The sequence below is a fragment of the Oikopleura dioica genome, chromosome 2 (assembly GCF_907165135.1).
Source record: "Oikopleura dioica chromosome 2, OKI2018_I68_1.0, whole genome shotgun sequence".
NCBI lineage: Eukaryota > Metazoa > Chordata > Appendicularia > Copelata > Oikopleuridae > Oikopleura > Oikopleura dioica.
The window spans coordinates 14805839-14829466 of NC_137292.1; the positions used below are offsets into that span (position 1 = coordinate 14805839).

At 42.5% G+C, this 23628-nt stretch overlaps 7 protein-coding genes across 10 annotated transcripts; 3 read left to right on the forward strand and 4 right to left on the reverse strand.

Moving 5' to 3' along the window:
• The first annotated feature begins 233 nt into the window (after positions 1-233).
• Positions 234-832, forward strand: LOC145700010 (uncharacterized). The gene is made up of 2 exons (XM_081777273.1): positions 234-367; positions 457-832. The coding sequence occupies exons 1-2, from the start codon at positions 280-282 to the stop codon at positions 741-743; spliced, it is 375 nt and encodes a 124-aa protein (XP_081633399.1). The 5' UTR covers positions 234-279; the 3' UTR covers positions 744-832.
• A 189-nt stretch (positions 833-1021) lies between these two features.
• On the reverse strand, positions 1022-2276 carry LOC145696717 (cathepsin B-like). The gene is made up of 4 exons (XM_081773800.1): positions 1858-2276; positions 1643-1809; positions 1260-1595; positions 1022-1215 (listed from the first exon to the last, which is right to left on the reverse strand). Exons 1-4 carry the CDS (start codon positions 2209-2211, stop codon positions 1071-1073), a joined length of 1002 nt encoding a protein of 333 aa, XP_081629926.1. The 5' UTR covers positions 2212-2276; the 3' UTR covers positions 1022-1070.
• A 78-nt stretch (positions 2277-2354) lies between these two features.
• LOC145696715 (oxysterols receptor LXR-alpha-like) lies at positions 2355-7258 on the reverse strand. The gene is made up of 12 exons (XM_081773796.1): positions 6595-7258; positions 5649-6182; positions 5391-5483; positions 5061-5246; positions 4879-4930; positions 4583-4657; positions 4318-4365; positions 4188-4268; positions 3966-4103; positions 3658-3767; positions 3249-3360; positions 2355-3203 (listed from the first exon to the last, which is right to left on the reverse strand). Exons 1-12 carry the CDS (start codon positions 6652-6654, stop codon positions 3082-3084), a joined length of 1611 nt encoding a protein of 536 aa, XP_081629922.1. The 5' UTR covers positions 6655-7258; the 3' UTR covers positions 2355-3081.
• A 1219-nt stretch (positions 7259-8477) lies between these two features.
• On the reverse strand, positions 8478-16410 carry LOC145700477 (disabled homolog 2-interacting protein-like). Of its 2 annotated transcripts, XM_081777749.1 has the most exons (16): positions 16261-16410; positions 15880-16084; positions 15147-15295; positions 14951-15038; positions 14679-14780; positions 14086-14582; positions 13909-14038; positions 12103-12279; positions 11845-12056; positions 11559-11743; positions 10428-10669; positions 10158-10359; positions 9656-9876; positions 9490-9610; positions 9238-9362; positions 8478-9093 (listed from the first exon to the last, which is right to left on the reverse strand). In XM_081777749.1, exons 2-16 carry the CDS (start codon positions 15952-15954, stop codon positions 9031-9033), a joined length of 2589 nt encoding a protein of 862 aa, XP_081633875.1. In that variant the 5' UTR covers positions 15955-16084; positions 16261-16410; the 3' UTR covers positions 8478-9030. The 2 variants fall into 2 exon arrangements, with proteins under 2 accessions (XP_081633875.1, XP_081633876.1); XM_081777750.1 differs by lacking the exons at positions 13909-14038; positions 14086-14582; positions 14679-14780; ... (2 more) ...; positions 15880-16084; positions 16261-16410 and adding exons at positions 12326-12438; positions 12484-12656; positions 12705-12907; positions 12956-13129.
• Positions 16411-17181: 771 nt separating this feature from the next.
• LOC145696410 (uncharacterized) lies at positions 17182-19587 on the forward strand. Of its 3 annotated transcripts, XM_081773438.1 has the most exons (9): positions 17182-17269; positions 17309-17576; positions 17622-17721; positions 17767-17871; positions 18425-18528; positions 18575-18702; positions 18753-18953; positions 19118-19308; positions 19353-19587. In XM_081773438.1, the coding sequence occupies exons 1-9, from the start codon at positions 17183-17185 to the stop codon at positions 19357-19359; spliced, it is 1191 nt and encodes a 396-aa protein (XP_081629564.1). In that variant the 5' UTR covers position 17182; the 3' UTR covers positions 19360-19587. The 3 variants fall into 3 exon arrangements, with proteins under 3 accessions (XP_081629564.1, XP_081629566.1, XP_081629565.1); XM_081773440.1 differs by lacking the exon at positions 19353-19587 and having other exon boundaries at positions 19106-19247; XM_081773439.1 differs by lacking the exons at positions 19118-19308; positions 19353-19587 and adding an exon at positions 18995-19075.
• Positions 19539-21482, reverse strand: LOC145696409 (histidine ammonia-lyase-like). The gene is made up of 6 exons (XM_081773437.1): positions 21345-21482; positions 20691-21303; positions 20415-20590; positions 20077-20368; positions 19843-20033; positions 19539-19798 (listed from the first exon to the last, which is right to left on the reverse strand). The coding sequence occupies exons 1-6, from the start codon at positions 21396-21398 to the stop codon at positions 19580-19582; spliced, it is 1545 nt and encodes a 514-aa protein (XP_081629563.1). The 5' UTR covers positions 21399-21482; the 3' UTR covers positions 19539-19579.
• An 88-nt stretch (positions 21483-21570) lies between these two features.
• Positions 21571-23538, forward strand: LOC145696422 (uncharacterized). The gene is made up of 9 exons (XM_081773452.1): positions 21571-21745; positions 21789-21971; positions 22020-22124; positions 22173-22314; positions 22356-22543; positions 22584-22807; positions 22852-22939; positions 22981-23086; positions 23131-23538. Exons 1-9 carry the CDS (start codon positions 21572-21574, stop codon positions 23274-23276), a joined length of 1356 nt encoding a protein of 451 aa, XP_081629578.1. The 5' UTR covers position 21571; the 3' UTR covers positions 23277-23538.
• The last annotated feature ends 90 nt before the right edge of the window (positions 23539-23628 follow it).

Consider the following 23628-nt stretch of genomic DNA (forward strand, 5'->3'; position numbering starts at 1 on the left):
TCAACTTCAATTCGCAGCTTCCTCAAGTTCCGAAACCACCATTTTCTTTCTTTTTTTTTTCTAAGTTCAACTTTCTTTCTTTTTTTTTGAATATTCCTGGCATTTTTTCAGCTCCTAAAGTTCATTTCTTTCTACTTTAGTTCGCAAGTTCACCTGCAAATATTAATTCATAGTGTGTTTTCTTCAACAAAATGTCCTCCAACGGGTTTATCCTAGAAGTGCCCCCGTCGCCACCTGAGATTTTTCCAACAAGAGATTATTGACGAAAACACGAATAAAATGCAAGCACCGAACCCCAGCGCCGGTCCTTCTGGAGCAAGAGCGAAAGCAATCCCGACTCTCAGAGATTCCGTGGTTGTTTCTAGCAGTAAGTCCGTTGCGAAATACCTTTCGTAATTCAAGTGCTGTATTACGCCTGGAGGCCTTAATGAAAGAGAACTTGAATTTATAATTAAGGCTCCGCAGGTCTACGACAACCGCCAAAGCGCAAGATCGAGATCACCAACGACGACCAGTCGCTCTTGAATATCGAATTTGACATTGATTTGGGACTCTTGAAACGAAACATTCCGCCCCGCGAACTTTTCGAGGAAGATAACGAAGCATGGGACTGGGAGCAAGAATTCTCCAAAATCGCTGCTGAATTTTCCGCGCAGCAGTCTGCCAGCAGCGCAAAACAGTCAAAGAAAGAGGTTAACAAGCAGGTTTCGTCTGTGCCAGCTTCCGCCCCGATTCGCCTGTAAACTTTTACGACATCCGTACGACAATCATTATTTTTCTACTTAGCGTCTTCCGCAATCCAAGTACTTTCTTATAATAAACATATTCTATTTTTGAAAATAATTGAGTCAGGCTTATTTTGAATATTCTCCTTGTTTTGGGAAAATATGTTTAACCCTTGTACAACTCTTGTCCTTTTTGGTTATTTGCCAAAGTGATGACGCAAGCATCTGTTTGAATTGAAAATAGGCTGAGATAGGTACTTATTCGATATGGGTTGAACCCAGTGCAACTCGGGACGTTTAAGAATGTGGATATGTTTATTTTTCAATAAAAGGAACGGAAAGCGTTTAGAGGAAAGAGTTTCCGGGAAGGGTGGAGGCATCGACAGTAGCAGCAACGACTTCGCTCTCGATTCCACACTCGTTTTGTCCTCGGAGAATCTTGAAGAGACCCTTGTCTCCCCAGTCGGAGTTCCACGAGTTCATCACCAGCCTTAATGCAACCATTAGACCTGTCATTTTGGTTTCTTTTCTTACCAGTAATCGTCTCCACCTTCGGTGCCCCATCCAATTATCTTGATCGCATGGCCGCCAAGCTCACTGCCAGAAGTATGTCGGTAAACACCGGATTTGTACGAGGGGAAGTCAGAGTAAACTGTAAATGCCGCCTCAACAGGTCCGTAGTGCATAATTTCCTGCTGAATCTTCTCGACATCGTTGGGGACGGAGTAGGCCTTGTGTCCGTGCACTTTGTCGTCTCTGTACGACTTAGTGGTGTAGTCTGGGATGCACTCGTGAGAGCACTTGGGGGTTCCGCCACCCTCAGTGCATGGAGGTCGATCGCCGGGGACGTGGTGCTCACATGCTTCCAAACTTAATAAAAACAATACGGATTTGATTGTTATTGGTCGCAGACTTACGTGTAGGGCTGGCAAGTGTCTTTGGTTCCGTAGAGACCACCAGTAACCAATCCACGGGTGACGAAATACTCCATAGCCGCAAGCGGATAACCTCCATTGCAGCCGTTTCCGCAGGACAGGCAACAGCTCAGCACATCCTCAGCAGCGTACATGACATCAGTGGCACCCTAAGAAATTAAAGTTTGAGATCAGAGTGCATATTCTTAAATTTTTACCTTGGAAGCAATGCAGATTCGATCGGAGATCGCTTCAGCAGCGCCAAAGGCCCAGCATGAGCCACAACCACCCTGGTCTCGGACTTTACCGATGACGGTGCACTTGTCCCAGTTGGATCGAGAGTCGAAAGTAGCAGGAATGTCTCCGACGAGGTCGTCGTGGGGGTAAACCTGTGGCCAGTCGTAGTCGGCATTGGACCAAGCTCCGAGCCAAGATCGAACATCCTCGAGAGTGGTCTGCTCGTGGAAGTTCTCACCGGCAGTCCAGCCAGCGTTGGCGGCGTTGACCTCATCGATGATGGGGCTGAACTCGCTAGCGGCAGCGAGGCCGAGGATAGAACCGAAAAGCTTCATAGTTTTTTTTAGAAAGATCAGGTAATTCTGCTTTGTCAAAGCGGACTGATGAGGAAATATGGAACTCGTCGACTTATAAAGCGGTTAAATTTATTGATTATTAAATATGCACATCTATCGACGAGACTCAAGGCCGGAAGGAAACGCCCCCTCAGTCGCATGGCATGATAGTAATTTAATAACGAATTTTCTCGTTTTGCTTTGACCGCAAGAATTATTCCGAGTCCTGCTCACCCTGCTTATTACCAGCAAACAAGTTGGAATTCGACAAAACAATAAAGACATAACAACTGTGGTTTCTATTTCTTAGTTTATTTTCACTATAGAAGTGAGCACGAATTCAATTGTCAATTGAACTTTTAGGAAGGTTGCTTTGGTAGATTACACTAGCACTTCTGACTCAGTGCTAGAAAAACCCAAGCACCAAAGCAAACTAGAGTTTGATAATAAACAATTCGATAGAACCTAATGCAACTAGTTCTATATCATCACTATTTCGGTAAAGCATGAGCGGAACCTTGTTTTTTGAATGAATACGGTCAAATTGATTGTCTACTAACCGGAATATTCTCACGGTATTATTTGACGTCTAGGAGTATTGTTTCACTCTTGTTGTTTGTAGGTTTGTATAGAAATTGATTTAAAAAACAAGTTATCTAATAGAAAGGGTAAGAAATGTTTGAAGCTAACTTTGATTCAAAATCATTGAAGAAATTTACCATTTCTGATAGTTTTTGAACTATGAAGGATTTTGTCTAGTGAAGTTGCTCAAGATTCACGGCTAACAGAGAGAGGGGGGAATTTTTCAGGAAAAGAGGTGAGCTAGTTTTACAGTTTGTCTTGGATAAATTTAAATAAATATGCACGGATTTAATGGCTGTAGATTTCAGCAAATAGTGGGCTCATGTTTACCCCTAGCACATTGAAGTCGTTGAGTTGCCTTGGCATCAGCTGGTCTGAGATATTTCGCAATTGGGTGAGCACGGAAACCGCTACGAAATCACATGAATCCTTCTAGCTTTGATACCGAATACTACCTCTAGCAAAAGAAACGGCCCCGGTTGTTTGTTTCAAATGCCATTGAAGCGCCGTTATGATTTCTTGGTGGAGAGCTTCTGTCTTTTCTCGTTCTTCCTTGTTCATTTCCATCTGTGTCTGGATTTATTCATTTAAAGTTAAAGAAACTACAGGCACGTCTTTGGCCAAGCGAGTATCGAATATCCGGACAAACCATCTTCAAAAATAGACAGCTTTCGCTTTAGAGAAAAGCCTGGTTTTGAAGAGAGTAATCCCTCTTTGGAGACTAGACAGATTCTTAAAAGCTTATCCGTCAAACAGGCTTTAATTCTCTGTAAATATTATGACTCGTTTAAAAAACCATAGTTTTAGAAATTTGATGAGGATGATGAATATCAAATGAAAACGTTTGTTGGTTAAAATCCATTCCGAAATGAAATGTCGATCGGGCGAGGTTAGGGTCGCGGCCATGAGGAGAGCAACTGTCGTGGAGTCGTTGAATTTTTTATTGTAGCAGTATCGCCAAATACCGAAGATGGCTGAAAATAAATATAACATTCGATTCGATTTATGGTAATATGAGTCGATGAGGAAGATTTTGATGAGCGCTGTGACAGATTTTTAAGGATGGAATCGATAATATTGGCGTAGGTGCACACAAAATCTTTTCACGTCTAAGTAACTATTGGAGACTTCTTGTACGCGTATTGAACTGACTGCTGAGCAGCGACACCTACCGTCGATCATCTCCGGACTGAAGCCGCACGTGCGAAAAGCATCCTTCGGTCGGACAATTCCATCAATGAACTTTACTTGGTCGCTCTCGCCATCGTAGTCGGTGGTATTATATAAAACCATTGCCTCCGTCAAACCACCTGAAATTAGACGGCAGTCGTAAAAGATTCTTATAATCCCGTAATGATCATAAAATGCCAACCCAGGAGAGTCCCTAAACTCACTTTTTATCAGCGTTATTTGACTGAGCTCGGGCATCTCCTTCCACATCGGAATATGCTTGCAGAAGTAGATGATCTTTTTCACTGAAGAAGATAAATTAAGTTGCTTTGTGTTATCAACGTCATCTGCTACCTTTGACCGCGGCCATCTGCGACATGAAGTTAAATGATTCAATGCGATCTTGGGGCAGTTTCACAAAACGAAATCCTAAGTAATTAACACTGGAGTCGCCTGGGTTTAAAAAATACGCTGATCTGTCCACGAGTAACGGAGCTGACCCCATTTAGCTTTTGTAAGGTTCAAGCTCTTAGGGGCCTGATTATTTTGAATATTTTATGAGCTAGTCCATAAATTATGGAACATAATTGAAGATCTACGTAAATTTGTGAATCCACTCCTGTATTGCTGTTAATTTCTAACGACGTGACATCGTCCATAATTTGTGCCATTCCGTCCCAGCCTTCACGTAAACCTTGTTCTGAGTCATTACAACCATGTTACGGGTCTTTTAAAGATAGGGCTTGTCTGATGAAAAAATGAGATGAGAAACATTAGTCTCAGAGTTTCGGGTTTTTATTGACGACTTTACGAATTTAGCTTGACATTTTCTTGACTTAGGTAAGCAACGAACAAAGCTAACGACCTTTTTTACACTCCCATAAAAACAAAACTGAAGATTTTCAAGACTCTTGCCTTCGATGATCACGCGGTATTTCTGAGGCATTGGTTCTGGAGGCTTTGGGATCTTTTAAAGACTCGGAAAATTGGAACGTCTGCTAGCCAAGATATATCTACGACATATTTAGGAGAAAATCAAAAACGTGAGGAAGAAGAATTTTTACGATTGAATTAATTTTGCGTTTCCGGATCCGTTCCTGTTTTGCATTTTTTCGCTGTCGATTGATTCTGTTGATGTATTCGTCTTTCATTCCCATGTTGCGGCACTTTTGCATTCTGCAAAATTGGCATCTTGGGCGATGTCCAGCGAGGACGGAGCAACTTCCTGCGCCGATTTTGCATCTGTACTTGAGTTTATGGACCACTGCACGGCGGAAAAAATTCTAAGGATCAATTTGACACAGATAGTTCATGAACGAGAGGATTTATAAAACAGCCCCCGAGTAATTATATCAAAACATTCACTGACTAGTCCCATGATGTCTACGGAGTTGTCTATCAATCTGAACGATTGAAGACTTTCTTACCTTGCATGCTTCGCAACTGAGTACATTGTAGTGAAATCCAGTAGCTTTAGCGTCGCAGATTTTGCACGTTTCGTTTCCAAAAAGTTTCGGTGCCTGAAATAAATTTTATTTCCGCTTAATCAAATATTACAAAAACTAAAAACTAAAAAAATTACTGTTTTGTTTAGACCGGAAAAGCTTAAAAAAGCTTTATAATTCTACTATTTTTTTTGAATAATTGATCATGTCACATCGTTCCGATCTGATCCTTTTTCTTACCGGACCCTTTTTGTTCTTTTTTCTTGGAAGAAGGCCTGGCTCAACTTTCGGCGAAACGGGGAGGGAATTCGACCTCTGTTGCTTAGGCTTCTGGAAGTGGAATACTGGTTGGGATGCTGGCTGCGGGGACAGGAAACTTGTCGGACTGATAACTTCGCGTTTCGGGATGATCTGAGGCTGAGGTTTGTCGCAGGAGAGAATGGGCGAGTTCGGAAGTGGACTTGATTGAGTTGTAATTGGAGCACATGTACTGATTGCTGGCGGTAAGCTAGCAGCACTACTGCAAGGGGAGTTTTTTGATATCTCGTTGATTGTCGGAGAAACTGGAAGAGATTGAGGGAGCTGTTGTATGAGAGTTTGAGGCTGGAGTTGAGGTTGTACTTCGTGGGCAACAGGAGACGGTTGAAGGGGATGAGGAGGGAAGAAGGAAAGCTTCGGTTCTGAGGTCAAAAAGTTCGGGCTTGCTGTTTGCCCTGGGAGGCAGCCGAAGACGCCAGAATCGTCGGAGGATAAACTATCTAAGATCAAGGCGATCTCGTCTTAGCCGCGGTCAATTCGCATTTTTGCATTTTCATTTTAACGACCAGACGAAAGAGTCTTCTACCAATAAAATGGAATTGATGAAGATGAATAAAGAAAGATTTACAAGTAATTGATTTACTATTTGTTGTTGAAAATCGACTTCGAGGTGTGACTATAATTCAAGTTCAAGTGGCGAGTGGAGAAAATCTCATGATTTCCAAGAAATTTATACGTGATTATATAGCATGTATTCTTTGCTTGAAAGTAATATCATTGTTGACTTAAAATAGGAAATAAGCAGGGAATTAAAATCGAGTTGGTTTGGTTCCACGAATAAAAGGCGCTTTATAATTACGAGTTATTAACAATGGTCTATTGGAAATTAAGTTTAAGTCGAACAAAAAATTATTGAAAATGAATTGACCCTCCCTTCATTCATGTTTGGCAAACACTGCCTTCCATAAGCAGTCGCGCTCGCTGGCATGATATTGTTTTCTTTCTTGTGAACTCTGTGTTACCCTGGTTTCATTAATTGTTTGAGCACGGCGTATTCAAGCGTTTTTTATCTGCGAAAATCTCTTTGATTTCAGGTCTTTTAGGTAGTTTTTTGGGTGTTTTCGGGGAATCGGTTTTGAGGAGGAGTGTTTAAAATTATTTTCAAGAGTTGTAAATCTTGATCAGTAGATTCTTCTGAGACTGGACCTCTTGATTTGAAGCCAGCCGTGAGAAGGGTTAGCCGTAAGCGTTTGGCCTCCGCCCACGAGCTAAGAGAAAGCGACTTGTGCAGAGTAGCGCCCCGGTCTAAGGCTCAGTGAGGGCACTATACGGCGCCCTGGTCACGCGTCTTCTGCTCAAAAGAAGGCTGATAATGTTACATGAGCTTGGTCGGGGCTTAAAATGGGGGATCTTCTGCTCGAGAGTTGCGGCTCAATTATTATTTGGTTAAATGCATCAGAGGCGGGGCACTGGCTCATCTCAAATGCAGTTTGTTTAACCCTCTGCTTGCTTCGCATCGATTGAGATAGCCCCTTAATTGTTTGACGAATGATACCCTAATGAAGGGACGTGGTCAAGTTCGAGCATATTTAACTGAAACCATGGCGATAATTATCTCATTATCTGTTAGCGACTTTAAATAGAAAAAAACTTGTTAAATCTTTGGTTAGAGAGAGTTTCGCATTATTAATCGACGAAAGTCTTTCATTGAAATTCAAGCTAAAACGTGGCTTTCGGCCAGGGTGGCTATTTTGGACAAAATTTTGGGGTCTGGCCATCCAATTTCCATCCAATAAATTTTGAATCGGAACTATCCATCCAAAATCCAACCCAACCCAATTATTACCCAATTCCCCAAAAATCCCCAATTCCAATTAGATCCAATTGGATTTCCAATTTTTCCAAGGCTTTTAGCTCTTTGAAAAGAAGGGAAACAGTAAGTTTTTATCCAAAAGGAGGCTCAACATAGCCAAAACAATGATTTTTTATCCAAAATTTCTCATTTTCATTATGAAAATGACCCTTCTTTGCATAGTTTAGCGATATATTTTTTATTGGATCCAATTCCCCAATTTCCCCCAATTGCCCAATTTTCCCCAACAAAATCCGGTACCCTGGCCATCCAAATTCCATCCAAACCTTATTGGATTGGATCCAATCCAATTCCAACTAACCCCCAAATCCAAAATAGCCACCCTGCTTTCGGCGAAGCTTTTTCCAGATAGTTGTAAAACTCGGTTTCGCGTTACTCTCGATGAGTTTATGTCCAAACATTCTTATCGGTCTAATTCTAGGCCGCAGTTCAGCGTTACATGCTTCCCAGTTCGCCTTATCTCCACGGGTTTAAGCCCATGTTATGCATCATTATTTGGGCTTTCTTGCTACGGTAGTTGGAAATTGCAACATCACAAAAGATTGCGAAGGAAAGAAACACAGCCTTTTCAGGCGGTGATTAATTTGTTGTTATCTTGTATCGATTCTGTTTTGTCAAGTTAGAAAACATAATTCCTACCAATTGAGGTTGTTGTAAGTTCTTGCTACCTGCATTTTATTTTATAACATTCAAAAACCAGAAATTGCTGTTTATTAGTAAATTGTAAGTGGCCTCTCTTTTGAAGAACTTGCGTGGCATCAACGCCAAAGCCACGTTTCGCGGTATTAATTGTTAAACAGGTTTTATCAAGTGAAAGCACATATGTTCTTCGAAATGGTCAAACTTGCGTGCAATTTGTTAACACAAGAGCGTGCAAAACAATTGGAAACCGCGAACTGGAAGAAGTTTACCACTGAGCCGTCCAGTTCAAAATTGGATCAATGAAATATCTTTGTGTATTTTTTTGTTAGTAGTAGTACAGATTTCCAGAACTTGGGCATGATAATTTATAAGGTACTCATACGCTTATAGAAAAAGAAGAAGAAACGGGATAATGGAATTAAGGAAATGGGAAGAGATCAGTTTGAGAGGAGGGCGAGTTAGCAGAATTAAGAAATGCAAACTCTAGGTAAGACAAGGGTTGTGATAGGATTGAACAATAATAATGAATATTCGGAAGAAAGCACGACATAGTACGAATCTAGTGTTGGCAACAACATGTGGGCCTTCCAAGGTTTACAAAGAACGTTTAATAAAAAAACTAGAAACGCCGGTAGTTTTCACTTACAACAGAAAAAATTAAACAAAAGTTTAAACTTAAAACTTTTGAGTTTATAAGCAAGCAGAACGACGCGAAGGAGAGAAAGGTTAAAACAGCATTAAAATAATAAGCGGGAATGTAGATTAACTCTCGTTGAAACAGAGTAGTGCGGAAAGGATAGAATGCGGAATCAGAAGTAGAAGTTCTTTGTTCAGTTAGATTTTCTGTCATCAGGATTTCTTGTCTTTGAGGAGCTGCTCGACTTGGTTCTCAAGCTGGCTGATGCGGTAGTTCTAAGATTTAGCGTTAAATCATTAAAATAAGCATTTTTAGACAAAGGAGGGCATGGGCAAACGAGCCATTAAATCCCAAGTTCATGACCTTCGGGTTGTAAATCTTTAGGCTCAAGCCGTCCGTTTAGGCGGTAAGGGGCTTACCTGCTTCTCAATAAGCCGCTGCTTAGTGTCAATGACTTGTTGCATTTGGATTCTTTCTGCTTGAACAGCCTGTTCGGCTTTAGACGCCTTTTCCAGCAGCATTCGCGAGGTCGATTCCCCTGGGTCTAAATTATTAGGTCAGCCGCGAAAAAAAGTAGACGTAAGATATTTTAACGATTAAAAACACCATTTTTAGACAAGTTGTAAATTAAGGAGTCATCATTTTATCGGTTATCGGAGAAGTAGACTTACCATTGTTGTTATTGCTTTGGCTATCAGAGAGTTTTTTCAGTAGCTTGGCGTTGTCAGATTCAAGGCGAAGAATTTTAGATTCGAGCTCTTCATTGATTTTAATTAGCTCCTCTGGGTCTCGCTGAAATGAGGGGTTAGAGACTTTTGGGGAGAATTAGCTGCTTACTTGGTGATTTTGATTAAGCCACGTGCTTGTTAGTTCATTTTTCGTCCGCATGCCGATGCTTTCTTGAAGGTAGTGCACTTCGTTGTCCAACTCGTCAAGCGCCTTTTTCGTATCGATGCCGTTTTGATTGAGGTGGATGGGAATGAGCTCGGGTGGAGAATTCGAGTTGAAAGATGGGTTCTGGAATGAAAGGGGGTCTCTTCTTGGTGTTAACAACGGTGCTGAAGGAAAATGATAAAGAATCTTCAATAACCGTATCGCCGCCTGTGTCGGTCCGATTCTTATAAGAAAATATTCTTTTCATGCTATTTATCTACTTATATCAAACGGGCTCTTTATCATTTCATTCATAAATTTTAATTGTGAAAATTATACACATTAGCTTCCAAAGAAAAGTGAGAATATGTTGATCAGATTGGAAGCAAGATTGAAAATGATGACTATCAAAGTTTATGGAAAAACTATTGATTTAGTCGTTGCCAAAAATGAAATGAAAACTTACTGGAGGAAGGCTTTTCTATATAGATTTCGTTTTCGTTTTCCAAGCTCGATTTAACTTTGTCGAGCACATTGCGTAAGTCTCTTAGCTGCTCGTTTCTCCTCAGATCCTCGTTTTGCGCCAGAACGGAGCTCAGTACCTGCTGTAACTTTGCCAGTTCCACTCCAAGCTCAACATGTCCCTCGAAACCCGCTTTTAGCGGCATCTGATATATTTAAATTAACGTCGATGCCGGCTTAAATCCCTTCTGGGAGAGGGCAGTCTATTTTTCACCTGACGAGTGGAGATTGCTTCTACGAAATTCTTGTACTCGTCACGCTGCGAGTCGAGCACTTCGTTGAGGTATGAAAGATAGTCTTCTTTGGCTCCGAAGCGGGCGCCGTTGGCCATTGATTGCACTATTTTCGCGGTCAAGGTGAGCGTCCGGCTCGCCCGATCGTTCGGCAGCGACGGCGCCAGTGCGAACAACGAGGGCGTTAATAATGCTGGACATAATAGTCGGAGAAAGAGCGATCCTTTAATGAAAAAGGTTAATCAATATATTCATGTTGCAGAATCAGAGTCGTTGTTGACAGTTCGCATCTCTTCAACAAGGCAGCTTTTACCCGCGAGTTCGAGTGATTAATAAATAAACTACAAATGAGAATCAATATTGATGTGAACCTTGACAGACCTTGGTAAACATTTATGTCGATTTTTTTAATCATTTTTCATACTCATCAAAAATGAAACTTTCCATCCTTTCTATTCGGGCGTCAAAATAATTCATTTGAAAAAGAAAACTTGTTATCTTTGTTGATTCAACAATTTTGACAAGAAGGATAATCCAATTTTCAAAACATTAATAACATACAAGACGCATTTAAAACGCTTGCAAGTAACAAGTGCTCAATTCAGAACCAGCTGGAAAAACAATAATTTGATTCAGAAAACTCAGGTTCCAAATCTGCTTTGTAATCAGCGATTACGATTTGCTCTCAGACGTTCCACTTCAATGTTCGCCCAGTTTGATGGCATAATAAACTCGAGAGAAGTTACTTTTGGCTGTCTAGAGGATTATACTCTGGTTTGGTCGAAAGTGGATTAGAACAGTTCGGGGACGCTCGTCTAAATTACCAAAGATTTTTGGTAATGCATTACCAAAAATTGGTAATCCATTACCAAATTTTTTCAACAATTGCAATTTTTTTGCTCAAAAAATACGTAAATCACTTCAAAATGTATCCTACCAGACAGGCGCGGAGCGCACACAGGCTGTCTGACCTAGCAAAATCAGCCATTTTTGGGAAGTTTGGTAATGCATTACCAAAAATTGGTAATGGATTACCAGATAGTAAATTTAGACGAGCGTTTCCCCAACAGTTTTCGCGAACAAAATTTCGAAATCATGTTCGTTCAAATTACCTGCAATCAGACGGTCGATAAGTTTTTCGCGGCCCCATTCTTTCGTCCGATCTCGCCAGGCGACGTACACCTCGCGCAGTTCATTTGGGAAGAAATTCTTTTGCGCGATGATCCTTCTCACGGCTGTATACGCAGTGCGCGTAAGCTGTGATCGATTTGCCTCCAAATCCCCATTCGGAGATAATCTTTTTCGACCGTTCAATACTTTCAATCTGGGTCTTCCAGGTTACTTTGTGCTCTGTAGAAAATTGTCTGTACTAAGAATGCGAAATTATGTCCGGCTTTCCTTTCTTTGTCGACTTCGCAGTCGATTTCGCCGGAGTTGCTGATCACATCTCTTACAACTTGACTCAAGCACTCGTTGAGGTAATTTCGACAAACGAGTTTCAGAAACGATTCGATGGATTTTGATCCAATTGAGTTTTCTCTGAAAAGAAGCGCTTCTTGTTCTTCCCCAAGACGTTTGACTTCAAGTTCCATCAAATCGGTCAGATAGTCCTAGAAAAACAAGTTTGGAAGAGAAAGAAATTGACTTGAGCGCTACTTTCAGCTTTCCAGTGTCCATCATCAAGCGCACCATGGATCCAGCAACGCGTTCTTTCTGCTCAGCATTCATAGCGGGGCCAAGGATTTGACTTATTCGGAGGTAGTGTGTGGTGAGATACTCAGCGAAGGGTTTGTACAGTTCAAGCGGCAATATTTTTAGGGACTGGTAGCGTGTCTTAATTTTCAGAAAATAGCGTTGAAGGGGGGAAAATGGAACGAACCTTCATACGGACGGATATTTCAGATTTTGAGGTCGACTTCGGGGTTGTTACTGGAAACCATTTTTCGAAAAATTGACCCGTAGTCAACGAGCTGATCGGTATATTCACAAGTCCTAAAGAGACACTTTCAGGATTACAAAAAACACGATACAAATTACCGATATAATCTTTATCTTTTCTATGTTTCTTTTTGTCCGATTCGCGATAGATGTGCAAACGAATGGTTTCAATTCTGATGTCCGGCAGAAATGGAAACTCGAAGTACTCGCCCCACACAATCGACCCAGATTGAATACCGTTTGAGCTGTTTTGGATTTCTTTTACAGACGTTCTACGAAACAAGTATTAACCCAGAAGACTGAGGAGCAAAGCGGCTTACCGCGCGTAGATTTGTTCGTTAAAATGGACTTCTGCATAGTAGCGTCTATTTTTTGTTGGCAGACCTTTCGCTTCAGACACCCAAAGCTCAAGCTGTGTAGCATGGCGGCGCCGGTTATTCCTGTCAGGCGACTTGTTGTTATGGAAGTCTGCCAGCCAGCGTTCCACGTGACCTTGTGACTCGCATTGAAGCTTGTGAATTCCCTGAGATATTGATCGATAGAAAAATCTAGTCATTTACTCAGCACCGACCTTGTGAGGATGAGCTACTTCAATCGTGTAGTTCCGGCCGGATATGATGCTACTGTGCAGTGGCCGAGCGGTCCAGGGCTCCGCAACGGAACATTTGAAATTGTCAGCTTTTGTAAAAACCTCGTTTTCGTCCTGCTCTCGAATCATTTTCTCGCCTCATTTAAGACACCATTCTAAGACAAAAAGACCGCGATATTTTTTGAACCATTGCCATCGTTAAACTCCCAGCGAAACAAGCAAATTATTACTCAAAAGAAAGTGTAATTATCCCAAAGAAAAATGAGGTTTCAGGTTATTTTTTAGCGAATTTGCATGATGTTTTACAAACTGTACAAATTTTACCAACTCAATCAAGTAAGAACCGTATACATTCAATTAGCCACTTCCATGTTTTTTTAAATGTTTTTATTGTATTCGTTTATTTGCTCAGAAAAGCAGAACATGTTTAGTTACAGTAGATTACGAAGCAAAACAAAGGTTTCAAAGTGTTACTTCAAAAGCTCAATTCTTTGTTCTTCAAGTTGACGAATGTTTGGGCAGGAATGAAACACAACACGGAGGAAATTGGGACGAAGTTGTCACAGGAAGAGGACTTGGACTGTTATGTCGTCACGGTACATTCGACTTTCTTCGGGCGAGTGAGCCAAGCTGCGGCGGACTTCTATCTCGTCATATCCTTAAAAATATAAATATCATTGACGCTTGCGGAGAGGCCCTACCATCCCATCCTTCTCCAATGGCTCTTCTTATTAACATCGTAGCAGCATTTGCTTCAAAAACTTCTGGATCGCGCTCAAGATACGCTCCAATAAGGTGAGCAACATCAGCGTGCCCTAGAACGTCCCAAAGACCATCGCTGGCGAGAACGATTGCGCGATCTGTGACGCCAAGGCGATGATAACGAATCTGAAGGATCGATCTTGATCTCGCTCGAAGAGGAGGAAGTTGATTACCTGAGGTTTTGCAGAGAGGTAAGGCGGTGTTCGGTAAAAAGGTAAAACAAGTTTGTCTGGCTGACCATCATTGTCCAAATCAAGGTTGCGGTCTTCAATCGAGGTAAGTTCTGATAGCGTCATTTTGAATCTAAGCAATTTTTGAACATGCGATTTTCACGAAGAACAAGAATTCACCTGCAGTCGCCAAAAGCGCGAAGAGGGCTCAAATATCCAAGAAGTCGTTGATTTCGTAGCACCGATCGGGATTCGTTCTTTGGATGATTGGAGAGCACTCGCTGGACTTCGCGCTGATTCTGGCCGCTGTGGACCGAGCTCATTTTCTTCGGGATCCACTTTTTGTCGCCAGCTTGTTGGATGAGTAGGCCGGCTGCGTCGCCGATGTTTCCTACGTAGAGATGCTGGTTCTGGATATAGGTAAAGCAGGAGACGGCGCCGGATACAGCAGCACGAATCATCCACGGATCGCAATCTGGCTCCAGCGCGTCAGAAAGCAAATCCTTGTCCAACTGTACTGCGGCGAGATAAATCGACTCTGTCGGCGAGCGACGTTGCGTTTCAAGATCGCTGATAAGCTTCTCGCCAAAGTTCATGAGCTTCCTCAAGAAATCAGCGTTGGCGTAGGTGATGGAAAGTGAGGGCTCGTGGGCAGTTCGGAAAAAGTTCGGGTTCGACTTCGGGGATTAGCGAAATCTAAAGTTCACGTCGCGACAAAGTTAACTGCGCATTATTCAATAGTTTTAAGGTCAATTAAATTCGAAAATCCCTCCCGGAAGGGGCTTGTTCGAGTAATAGAGATCAAGCATCTTTTCAATATCTTCGTTTGAGAGACAAGCGAGATGGATGTAGTAAAACAGACGTTCAGATGCAAGCTGAAGGCGCAGTTAATATCAGCTAAAGCGAGGAAGTGGATGGAAAAGTTTTTAAAAGGTTAACCTTACTACGCTAAGTAGTGCATTTGCGTTACCGGAGCGCTCAGTCCTTCGAATAATTAAGAAAAAATTAGTCTGTTCTATCGACTTTTAATTCAGTAGTGACTTACTTGAGCGCACCACGGACCAGCATGACCATCGAACACGCCGCTCATGATTGAATGTCCATTTGCCGAGCGGGATTGACATAACGATCGGCTAAGCGTTCAGTAAGAATCATCAATCGCAAACAGTTTTCATTACGCAACACTGTTTGAGTGTGTGAACTTTTGTTTCACCTCGTTTTCGTTCAAAATTTGAACTCACCGATCCTCAGTTGGATTGTTCGAAGGGAGAAGATTTGAGTGGACTTGTCGAACGCGGCTATTTCGCGAGTTGAAATTGACGATTTGCTCGCGCAGGCCGAGAATTGACTGTACTTCTTCGGGCGATACTTCTGGTTTTGAACATCTTTCCTAGGAGAATATTAAAATATAAGACCTTTGCAAGAGAATATAACATGAGAGCGTCTTGAAATTTGCGGAAGCTTCTTTGGTGGGGTAGCTTCTTAATTAAAATTCAATTATGTTCTTTAATTGAGATGGGAGGAAGTCGTTCAGTGGGATTAAGATCTACCCAAATCTAAGTACAAGACTTCACCGAGCGTTATCTTTATGTAAAGTTTTCGCACAGAGAGGTTTGGTTATTGGGTACATTCTTATCTCACTGAAAAACTTCCTGTTATCTCGAGTGTTGAACAATAATTGAACTTTATAATTAGACCTAAGAGTCCGCGTTATCAACTCTTTCAAGTAGAATGAACGATTTCCTGCAAGAAAAATTTCTAGCACCCTAGCCATAAAAATTGTGATTCTCGGCGAAGTAGGTGGCGCAGCGTCATAGCTTTTTCAAACCGATTTCTTTTTGATAGACATTCTGTCCAATAAAGGTCTAGAAAAGCCGCTTTTCTAGCTATTATATTCTAAATTAGGAAACCTGTTTTCGAGTTTTTTTTTCATTTTTACGAGGCGCTTAATCTACTGCCCTAATTTCTACTTACGAGTCTTGTTTGTTCGGCAAAGCCGGAGATTCTTCGCAGTTGTTGAAAATGGCTGGTCTTGAGTGCTCTTTGCATTCAACTCCTTCGGTCGCTACTTTCTTATTTCTCGATAAAGCGGCTCTTTCAAGCCATAATCTTCTGATTCGATCTCTGTTGTCCAAAAGGAAGTTCGGTTATGCAATTGGGTTTTTCTCTAGCCACACCTCTTGAGCTATTCTAGGGTCAGCGAGGAGTTTATAATCAATAATTTCTAGCTCGTTTCAAATCCAAAGAGCTTTTTATACGATTATTGCTCAAGAAATTGGAAATTAAAAAAATTCTTCTTGCAAAATTGATATTTTTCTCCTTGAAAATACAAAAATGCAATAATTGTTCTCAGACCCTAGCTTTGTGGGCGTTGCTAAAGCACTCTGTAATGGTATCTCTCTGTAGGTGTCCAGAATCAGCACAGTCACAGTGCGAAAATCGCGAATAGGCGATTGTTCTTACGATAACGAAGCGAAGCAGCTTTTTCTGAATTCGTAAATTTAGACTCTTTTTTATTCCGGCCGTAAAAGTGAAAAGTAGGGCGGTTGACTTCTGTTGAATCAGTCTGAAAAAGAACCAAAAGAACACAAATAGCAAAATAGAAAAGTCTGTAAAAAGGGTCGAATGAGAATTCTGCCATCGAAGCGCGGCTGAACTTCTTTTGTGTATTCATGGCGCCCACGATATTCCAAGATTCCAAAAAAGGAATCTACTCCACCGGATCCAAAGAGGATAAACCTTTTCTTTTTGCATCGAGAACGGCAACCTGTGTAGACAAGCTGAGTCAGGGTCTGAAAGATCTTTAGTGATAAGCCGCAAGCGGCTTTATTAAAAACGAAGCCGTAATTATAAAATAGACTGAAGTGGTAATATTCTAATTTAAGATCTCTCAGACCCTGACTCAGGTTTTCAACACAGATTTCCAAACCCATGTAAGAAAATTTTCATTTTTTGAAATAAAAGTTATTCTGAAATGATTTTCTCTATAAACGCTTCAAAGAAGTTTTTAGGAAATGTTTCATTTTAGGAAAGTCGCGACTAATTAAAGAAAATCCTCGAGATATTGGATGAATGTTTCGGAGCGTTGCGAAGTGGTTCGAACGGACGAAACGAACCAATCAGCGCTAGTCTCTCGCGCTGAGCGACCGATGACGGGAAAAATGGATTTTCCTTTTTTCGCACTTTTGTTTCGCCGCCCAGATTTGGTTTTAGAGAAACTGCACGCGTGTTTCTTCCTTCATTGTTTTGATATTTACGAATTCTTTTTTTAGATAAAATGGGAGATTTCGGTCAAAATCCGATGGCAAACCAAGGATCGGGCTGGTCCGCGCCCAAAGCAATGGGAGGAGGCGGCGGTCCTCCGGTAATTTTGCTTTTTATGACTATATAACGACTTCTCTAGCCATTTATGAACGGTCCTCCTGGAGGTGGAGGCTTTGGCGGCCCTCCAGGCGGCGGAGGATTTGGCGGTCCACCAAGAGGAGGCGGCTTTGGAGGTCCTAGAGGGGGTGGCTTCGGCGGACCCCCGAGAGGAGGAGGCTTCGGGGGCGGCTTTGGAGGTCCTCCCGGTGGATTCAACGGAGGGGGCGGCTTTGGCGGCGGCGGTGGCTTCCGAGGTGGTTTTCGGGGTCGCGGCCGTGGCCGAGGAAAGCCAGCTCCAACTAATGTCGGTGAGTTACGCTTTTCCGCTTTCCCGCGGTTGATCAAATATTTAGTGAAAAAACGAAAAGGGTACAAGGGAGCGGCGCAAAAGCAAAAAGAACCCGCCAAGCCATCAAGACAGCTTTTCGTCCGCCCAATTGAAAATGGCACTAAGTAAAAACAGAAACATAGAGGAAAAGGTAGTAACGATTGTTCTAGGGTCTCGGAAGTGCGCGACTACTTCCAAGTTTTCGGAGAGCTGCGCGACGTTTACCTGCCAAAGGACTACTATACAAAAGAGATGAAAGGCGTAGCTTACGTCGAGTGAGTTTAAAAACATTCGTAACAGTACTTGTAAACAGTAACAGTGTCTTGTCAGCAACTGACCGCTAGAATGACTCACAAACGATCAAAAAATGAAAGAGTAACAGCTTTTTTCGCTCAGAATAATTCAAAGGGCCTCAATTTTGCCAACAAAAATAAGACCTCAGGATACAGACCAGAAAGTTTTCCTCCCAGACGAGAAAAAAAGCTCAGGATTGATAACACATAAACTTGAAAAATTAAGTCATTTGAGAAAGAAAAGAATGTGTGAAAGACATCATCAGAGACCTTTGAATCGGTGTGTCTTTTAATGATCACTTCTAAGACTACTTTCACTCATCCGTCTGCTTATGAGTCCGTTCCTGCGTCAAAGATTCACTTTTATTAGAATTACTTTTCTAATTGGGACTTCCTGTTAGCTCTTAGTTGTATGCCAGTAGCAGAGCTGCTAAAAAAGATACGCCTGCATAAACAAAAGCAATCTTGTTAAAAATTTCAAGCCATGGTCATTAAAATAGCTTTCCTAAACTTTAAACCTAACCGATTCCAAAAGGTATAAGGAGCAAGAAGACGCCGAAGAAGCCCAAGCCGCCATGGACGGGTGCGAATTTAACGGCAAAAATATCTCAGTCACTTTCGCTCAGGGCGACAGAAAATGTAACTAGTAGATCATGAATCTTAATTTTAAAAACATGAAAAATAGCGAAAGAAACGATGGCGACAGGAGTGTACGCTACTAACATGGAAATTGAAATGCTCAAAAAAGAGCTCGCCAAAGAACAGGAGAGACTATCGAAGGCGGCAAGAGGAGAACGGATTTCTCCACCAAGGGTACGGAAATATTTTACAATCACCATGGCGCTAGCTTGATGCTTGTGTAGTTCGCCGAATTGGACGACAATGGAGCTCCCATTGTCAAGCCAATGGTCAAAGATGATAGAGACAGAAGGAGAGGCGATCGGCGAGATCGGGACAGGCGAAGAAGAAGTCGAAGTAGAAGCCCTAGACGAGGCCTTGGCGGAGGACGCGATAGAGGACCAAGAGACGATGACGATGATTGCCCAGAGTTCAGAAAGCGTCCTGTAAGTAATCCTCGAAAGAAACAAATCCTTACCTCTTTTAGGAATCCGATAAGGTAGATGATCATTGCCGTGCAGCAAAATTTGCTGATATCCGGCAATCAGATTAGTCTTTAGAATTTCTATTGCCTGTAAATTTTTGATATTCTGACGAGATCTTTGTTTAGGATAAAATAGATGATTGTCCAGAGTTCGCAGGTCGCCCTGGCCGAGACGATCGAAGTCGAAGCCGTCGAAGTAGCAGGGAGCCAAGAAGTAGTCGAGGTGATCGTGACGATCGACGTGACCGTGATAGGGATCGAGATAGTCGTCGTCGAGATAGAAGCCGAAGCCGAGAGAGGCGAAGATCTCGCGACAGGTGATTTAACATTTTATATCCCCCGATCTCGAACTCTCTTCTAGACGCTGAAATTGCATCTTGATTTGGTAAAAAGAAGGAACCGACTATTTCGACTTTCATCGCGTGATCCTCCTCTCTGCCACCTTGATCCTCAACCCTACCCAACTTATGATCGCCGATGGAATACTTTTTCTGTCCCCACTTTTCGTTTATGTAATAACTCATTCAAAACAGCTTATTGTCAGCTCCATTTATTGTGAAACATTTATTTATAATAAATCTATTTTCTTCAGTCAACATGTGCGTCGATATGATCTTTTACGATGTTCCAAATTGTACCGTCGGTAATTTTGAGCGCGACAGCTTCGATATCAGTTGACAGAACCCGATCAGTTGTCATGAATTGTGCGCTGCTTCGTACGCAGGCGTGTACCTTCTCCAAAATTGGCGTTGATGTTAGAGGTCGACGTAGGTCAACGGCTTGACAAGCGCAAAGAAGCTCAATCGCCTTAATGAGAATAGTTTGTTTAATAATCAGATGAGGGGTGTTACCAAGATTCGCTCGACATTTTCAACGACCGTAAGGGCCTTCCGCGCTGCCCAGCCGCTCATGCTGACGTGATCTTCGTAGCCAGCACATGTAGCAATTGTGTCGACTGAAGCTGGGTGGCAGAGCGTTTTGTTTTCTGAGACAAGCGCCGAAGCTGTAACTTGGCCGATCATGAAGCCAGAATTGATGCCCCCTAAATCATTGTCAATTAAAATCGTCGAGGTAAAAAGCTGAACCTGTAGGAGTCAAGAAAGCAGGGAGCTCAGAACACGCTGGATTGAGAAGACGCTCGATACGCCGCTCGCCCATATTGCCAATTTCGTGAACGCCGATTGCCAAATAATCAAGCGCCTTTGAAATATATCCTCCGTGAAAGTTCCCGCAAGTAGTAGTCGTATTTTGGTCGACGAGAACCATCGGATTGTCTTGTGAGCTATCCAATTCGTTTTCAATCAGCTCCGTGGCGAATTCAACGACGTCGTTGCTAATTCCGTGAACTTGGGGAATGCATCGCAGTGTGTATGGATCCTTAATTATTCAATACTGAAGCCTTTGTTGCTTAACATTTGCGTACCTGAACACGAGTAACCGCCCAAGACTGGCCGATTTCCGACTTCTGGTGTTGGTTGTTCAACAACGATCGAATCTTCCGTGCGACTTTGATCTGCCCTTTGTGCGGCCGTGCATTGTGGATGTCCGGATCGAAGGCATCTGTAGTCCCAACAAGGCCTTCGATCGTCATTGCAGCGACTACAGAAAAGCTTGAGTGGTTATGTAAAGACGTTATGTAAAAAGCGGTAAAATCGCTCATAAAATCATAGTTCAACAAGTGCCAGTTTTTACAACTTACCAACATCAGCTACATTTACGATCATATTGGCTCGATGGGCCGCTTCTGCGCCAAGAGCAGCTGCAAATGCATTTCCCGAAATCATTGAAATGGCGTCTTTAGGCTTCAACTGCAAATTCTCAAGCTCATTTCGACCAAGAACCACACTTGCACTCGCTTCTTCCGAAAAACTATCCCCGCTCCACATTTTACCTTCGCCTAGGAGCCCCAAAGTCATGTGGGATAGCTGTGCCAAGTCGTGGGCCCCGACTGAACCTCGCTCGGGAATGATGGGAAGGCAGTTTTTGTTGAGAGCGGCCAGAAGAGACTCGACTGTACTGCGACTGACACCGGAGTATCCTCCAGCAAAGTAATTGAGTCTCACTGCCATCAACGCTCGCGTGCGCGCCGCAGAGATTGGATTTCCAGTTCCAACGCAATGCGATCGGATCAAGTTCTCGTTCAGCTCGATCAAGTTGTCCTCCGAGATGACCACATTTCCAAGCTGAGTGCCGATCCCTGTGTTGACAGCGTACTTCGTTCTCCCTGAGCTGAGAATTTCATCTACAACAGCTCGAGACTCATCAATTCGTTTCCACGCATCTTCAGAAAGCTCAACTTTCTCGTTGAAATCCTATTCATTATAAGTTCGATTTCTAGACCTCGCCTGTTTACCTGGATTTTGAGAATGGTCTCACTATTCAGAGATTTTCCGTTTAGTTGAACCATCTTTTCATCAAATTCTCTCTATTTTTCTATTGACGTTAGTTTTCTAAGTTGTCCAAGTTGAAATTTCCCCGCCCAGAAAAAACGGCAATAAATTTCGACTCTTCGCCACGCCTATTTCACGCGACGGGCTTTATTGATGAAAATATTTTGATTATAAAAATTACTGTTTTAGAATGGCGGAATTCGAAGGAGGAGGACCATCTCCAGTTGCAGAGACAGTGTTTACAGTTCTCCCCAGTGCCCGAAAGATATGTGGTCTTCTCGACAGCATCTTGAATATTTACGATCCGGTTCTTGCTGGTCACTGTTCAGCGCCAGTTAGCCAACCGAAACCGCCAACTGCACCTGTAAGTCTCAGTGTTGGCAATCTCAAATTATGTTTGTTTCTAGCTCAATCCTCCTCCCATGCTTCTCAAAGATCTGGATCAATCCAACTCAATGTTGGAGCCACAAGCGATTGATGGCTTGAAGATGGGCGTCAACTGCCAGCTTAATGATCGCATCGGAGCGTCGACCAACTTTCAATACGGAAGTGGAATGCCTATGTTTGGCGTGCCTGGGCTCAAGTTTGAGGTGCAGAAGAAACTCTAAACGGATGAACATTATTAATTGTTTCTTTAGAAAACTTTGAGCTGGATGGGCAACGACTTCGTCAATTACGAAGGTCAGCTTGCCCCAAATTTGCAAGTGATGATTGGACCCTTCAACTACGGCGATCTCGTTAAGGTAATCTGATTCGCACGGGGTTAGTTCTGTAATTTTGATGATATTTAGGGTGATCTTGGAGGCATGCAGCTGGTCAAACACGGTCGAAACTCACAACTCGTTCTTATGAACCAAGGAAACTACCAGCAGTGGAAGCTCATGGTTCTGGCGCACAAGCAGACCATCCAAGCGGGTCCCCTCAATATGAAACGTATGAAAATTGCATGATTGAACATCTCAAACCGATTTTAGTGAACTCGACGCTGCAATCACCTGGTGGTCTCGGCGGAATCTACGGTGGTCAGTGTATGGCGGAGATTGAAGCTGCTGCTAATGTTGGCAGCTTCCGAGGAATGAACGTCCACATTGGTGGTTCGATGGGAACTCAGATTCCTGCATACGATGGTAATAAGATGAGCTATCTCACTGGTCCTCTCACGGTAAGCTTGATGTTAACGCTCTGTACTGAAAGTATTTTAGGCCGCTGTCGGAGCTGCTGTGTCAACTTCTCCGTACATTATCTTCCAGAAGATGCCCAGCCCTTACCAACAGTGTCACGCTTTCGATACAAACGACACTATCGCTTTACGATGGAGCCGAGCGGAGAACAAGGCGAAAATCACGATTTCGTCAACTCCAGCTGGCGATGGAATGGCCATCTCTCAGGCCATCAAGTCGCCTCATTATTTGAAGGAAGTTCCGAAGTAAGATTACTCTTCGTTGCCAAATTCTTAAAAACTCTTTCTAGGGCGGAAAGGATGGAGTTGAATCAGTGGGCCAACTCTGAGAGACACGGCTACATGCTCAACTGTGAATATGATTATTCAGCTCATCTTGTAAGTACAGATGAATGTTCTCCTATCAATTAAAATCTCAGATGAATTACTCCGTGGCGTGGCAAACGAAGTTTTTCAACAATAAGTCCGGCATCAAGGTCGGTCTTGAAGGCAAACCCGGGGAAATTATCCCAAGCTCGATTAAAGGTAGTGGACTCGCCTAACAGACGTAAATTAAAAAATGCTTTTAGCGACGCTTTCGGACAATATGATGTTTAAATCTTCTGGCAAACCTGAAGACGCATCCCCTCTTACTTTAGATTTATCTATTGCCTACGAAGCGTCCGAAACTCCGAAGGCGCCCAAGATCGGCCTCGCTCTCAATGTCGAGCTCTAGGAAATTAATTTATTTTGTGTCTCCTGTATTTATAGTGTAATTGAAATGATACTCGATTGTTATTTGAATGAAAAAAAAAACTTCAATCCTTTGCCACCTGACCACCTTTTATTTATTGACTCTACCTCCCGGAAAGATCTAATTTATTTTTTGCTTCCTTCAATGCTTGCTCTTCCGGGCGGAGGAGAGATCCACTCTCATGAGTGCCTAATTCATGACTGCCACTGTAATTGATCGTAAAATTACACGCATAGGCAAGAAATTTTCGTAGAGTTGCGTTCTTGATGGGAGCTCAACTTGGTTTTTCATTGTTTATTTTCCACTGTCAGACAAGGTCAGCAATATCGCCCAT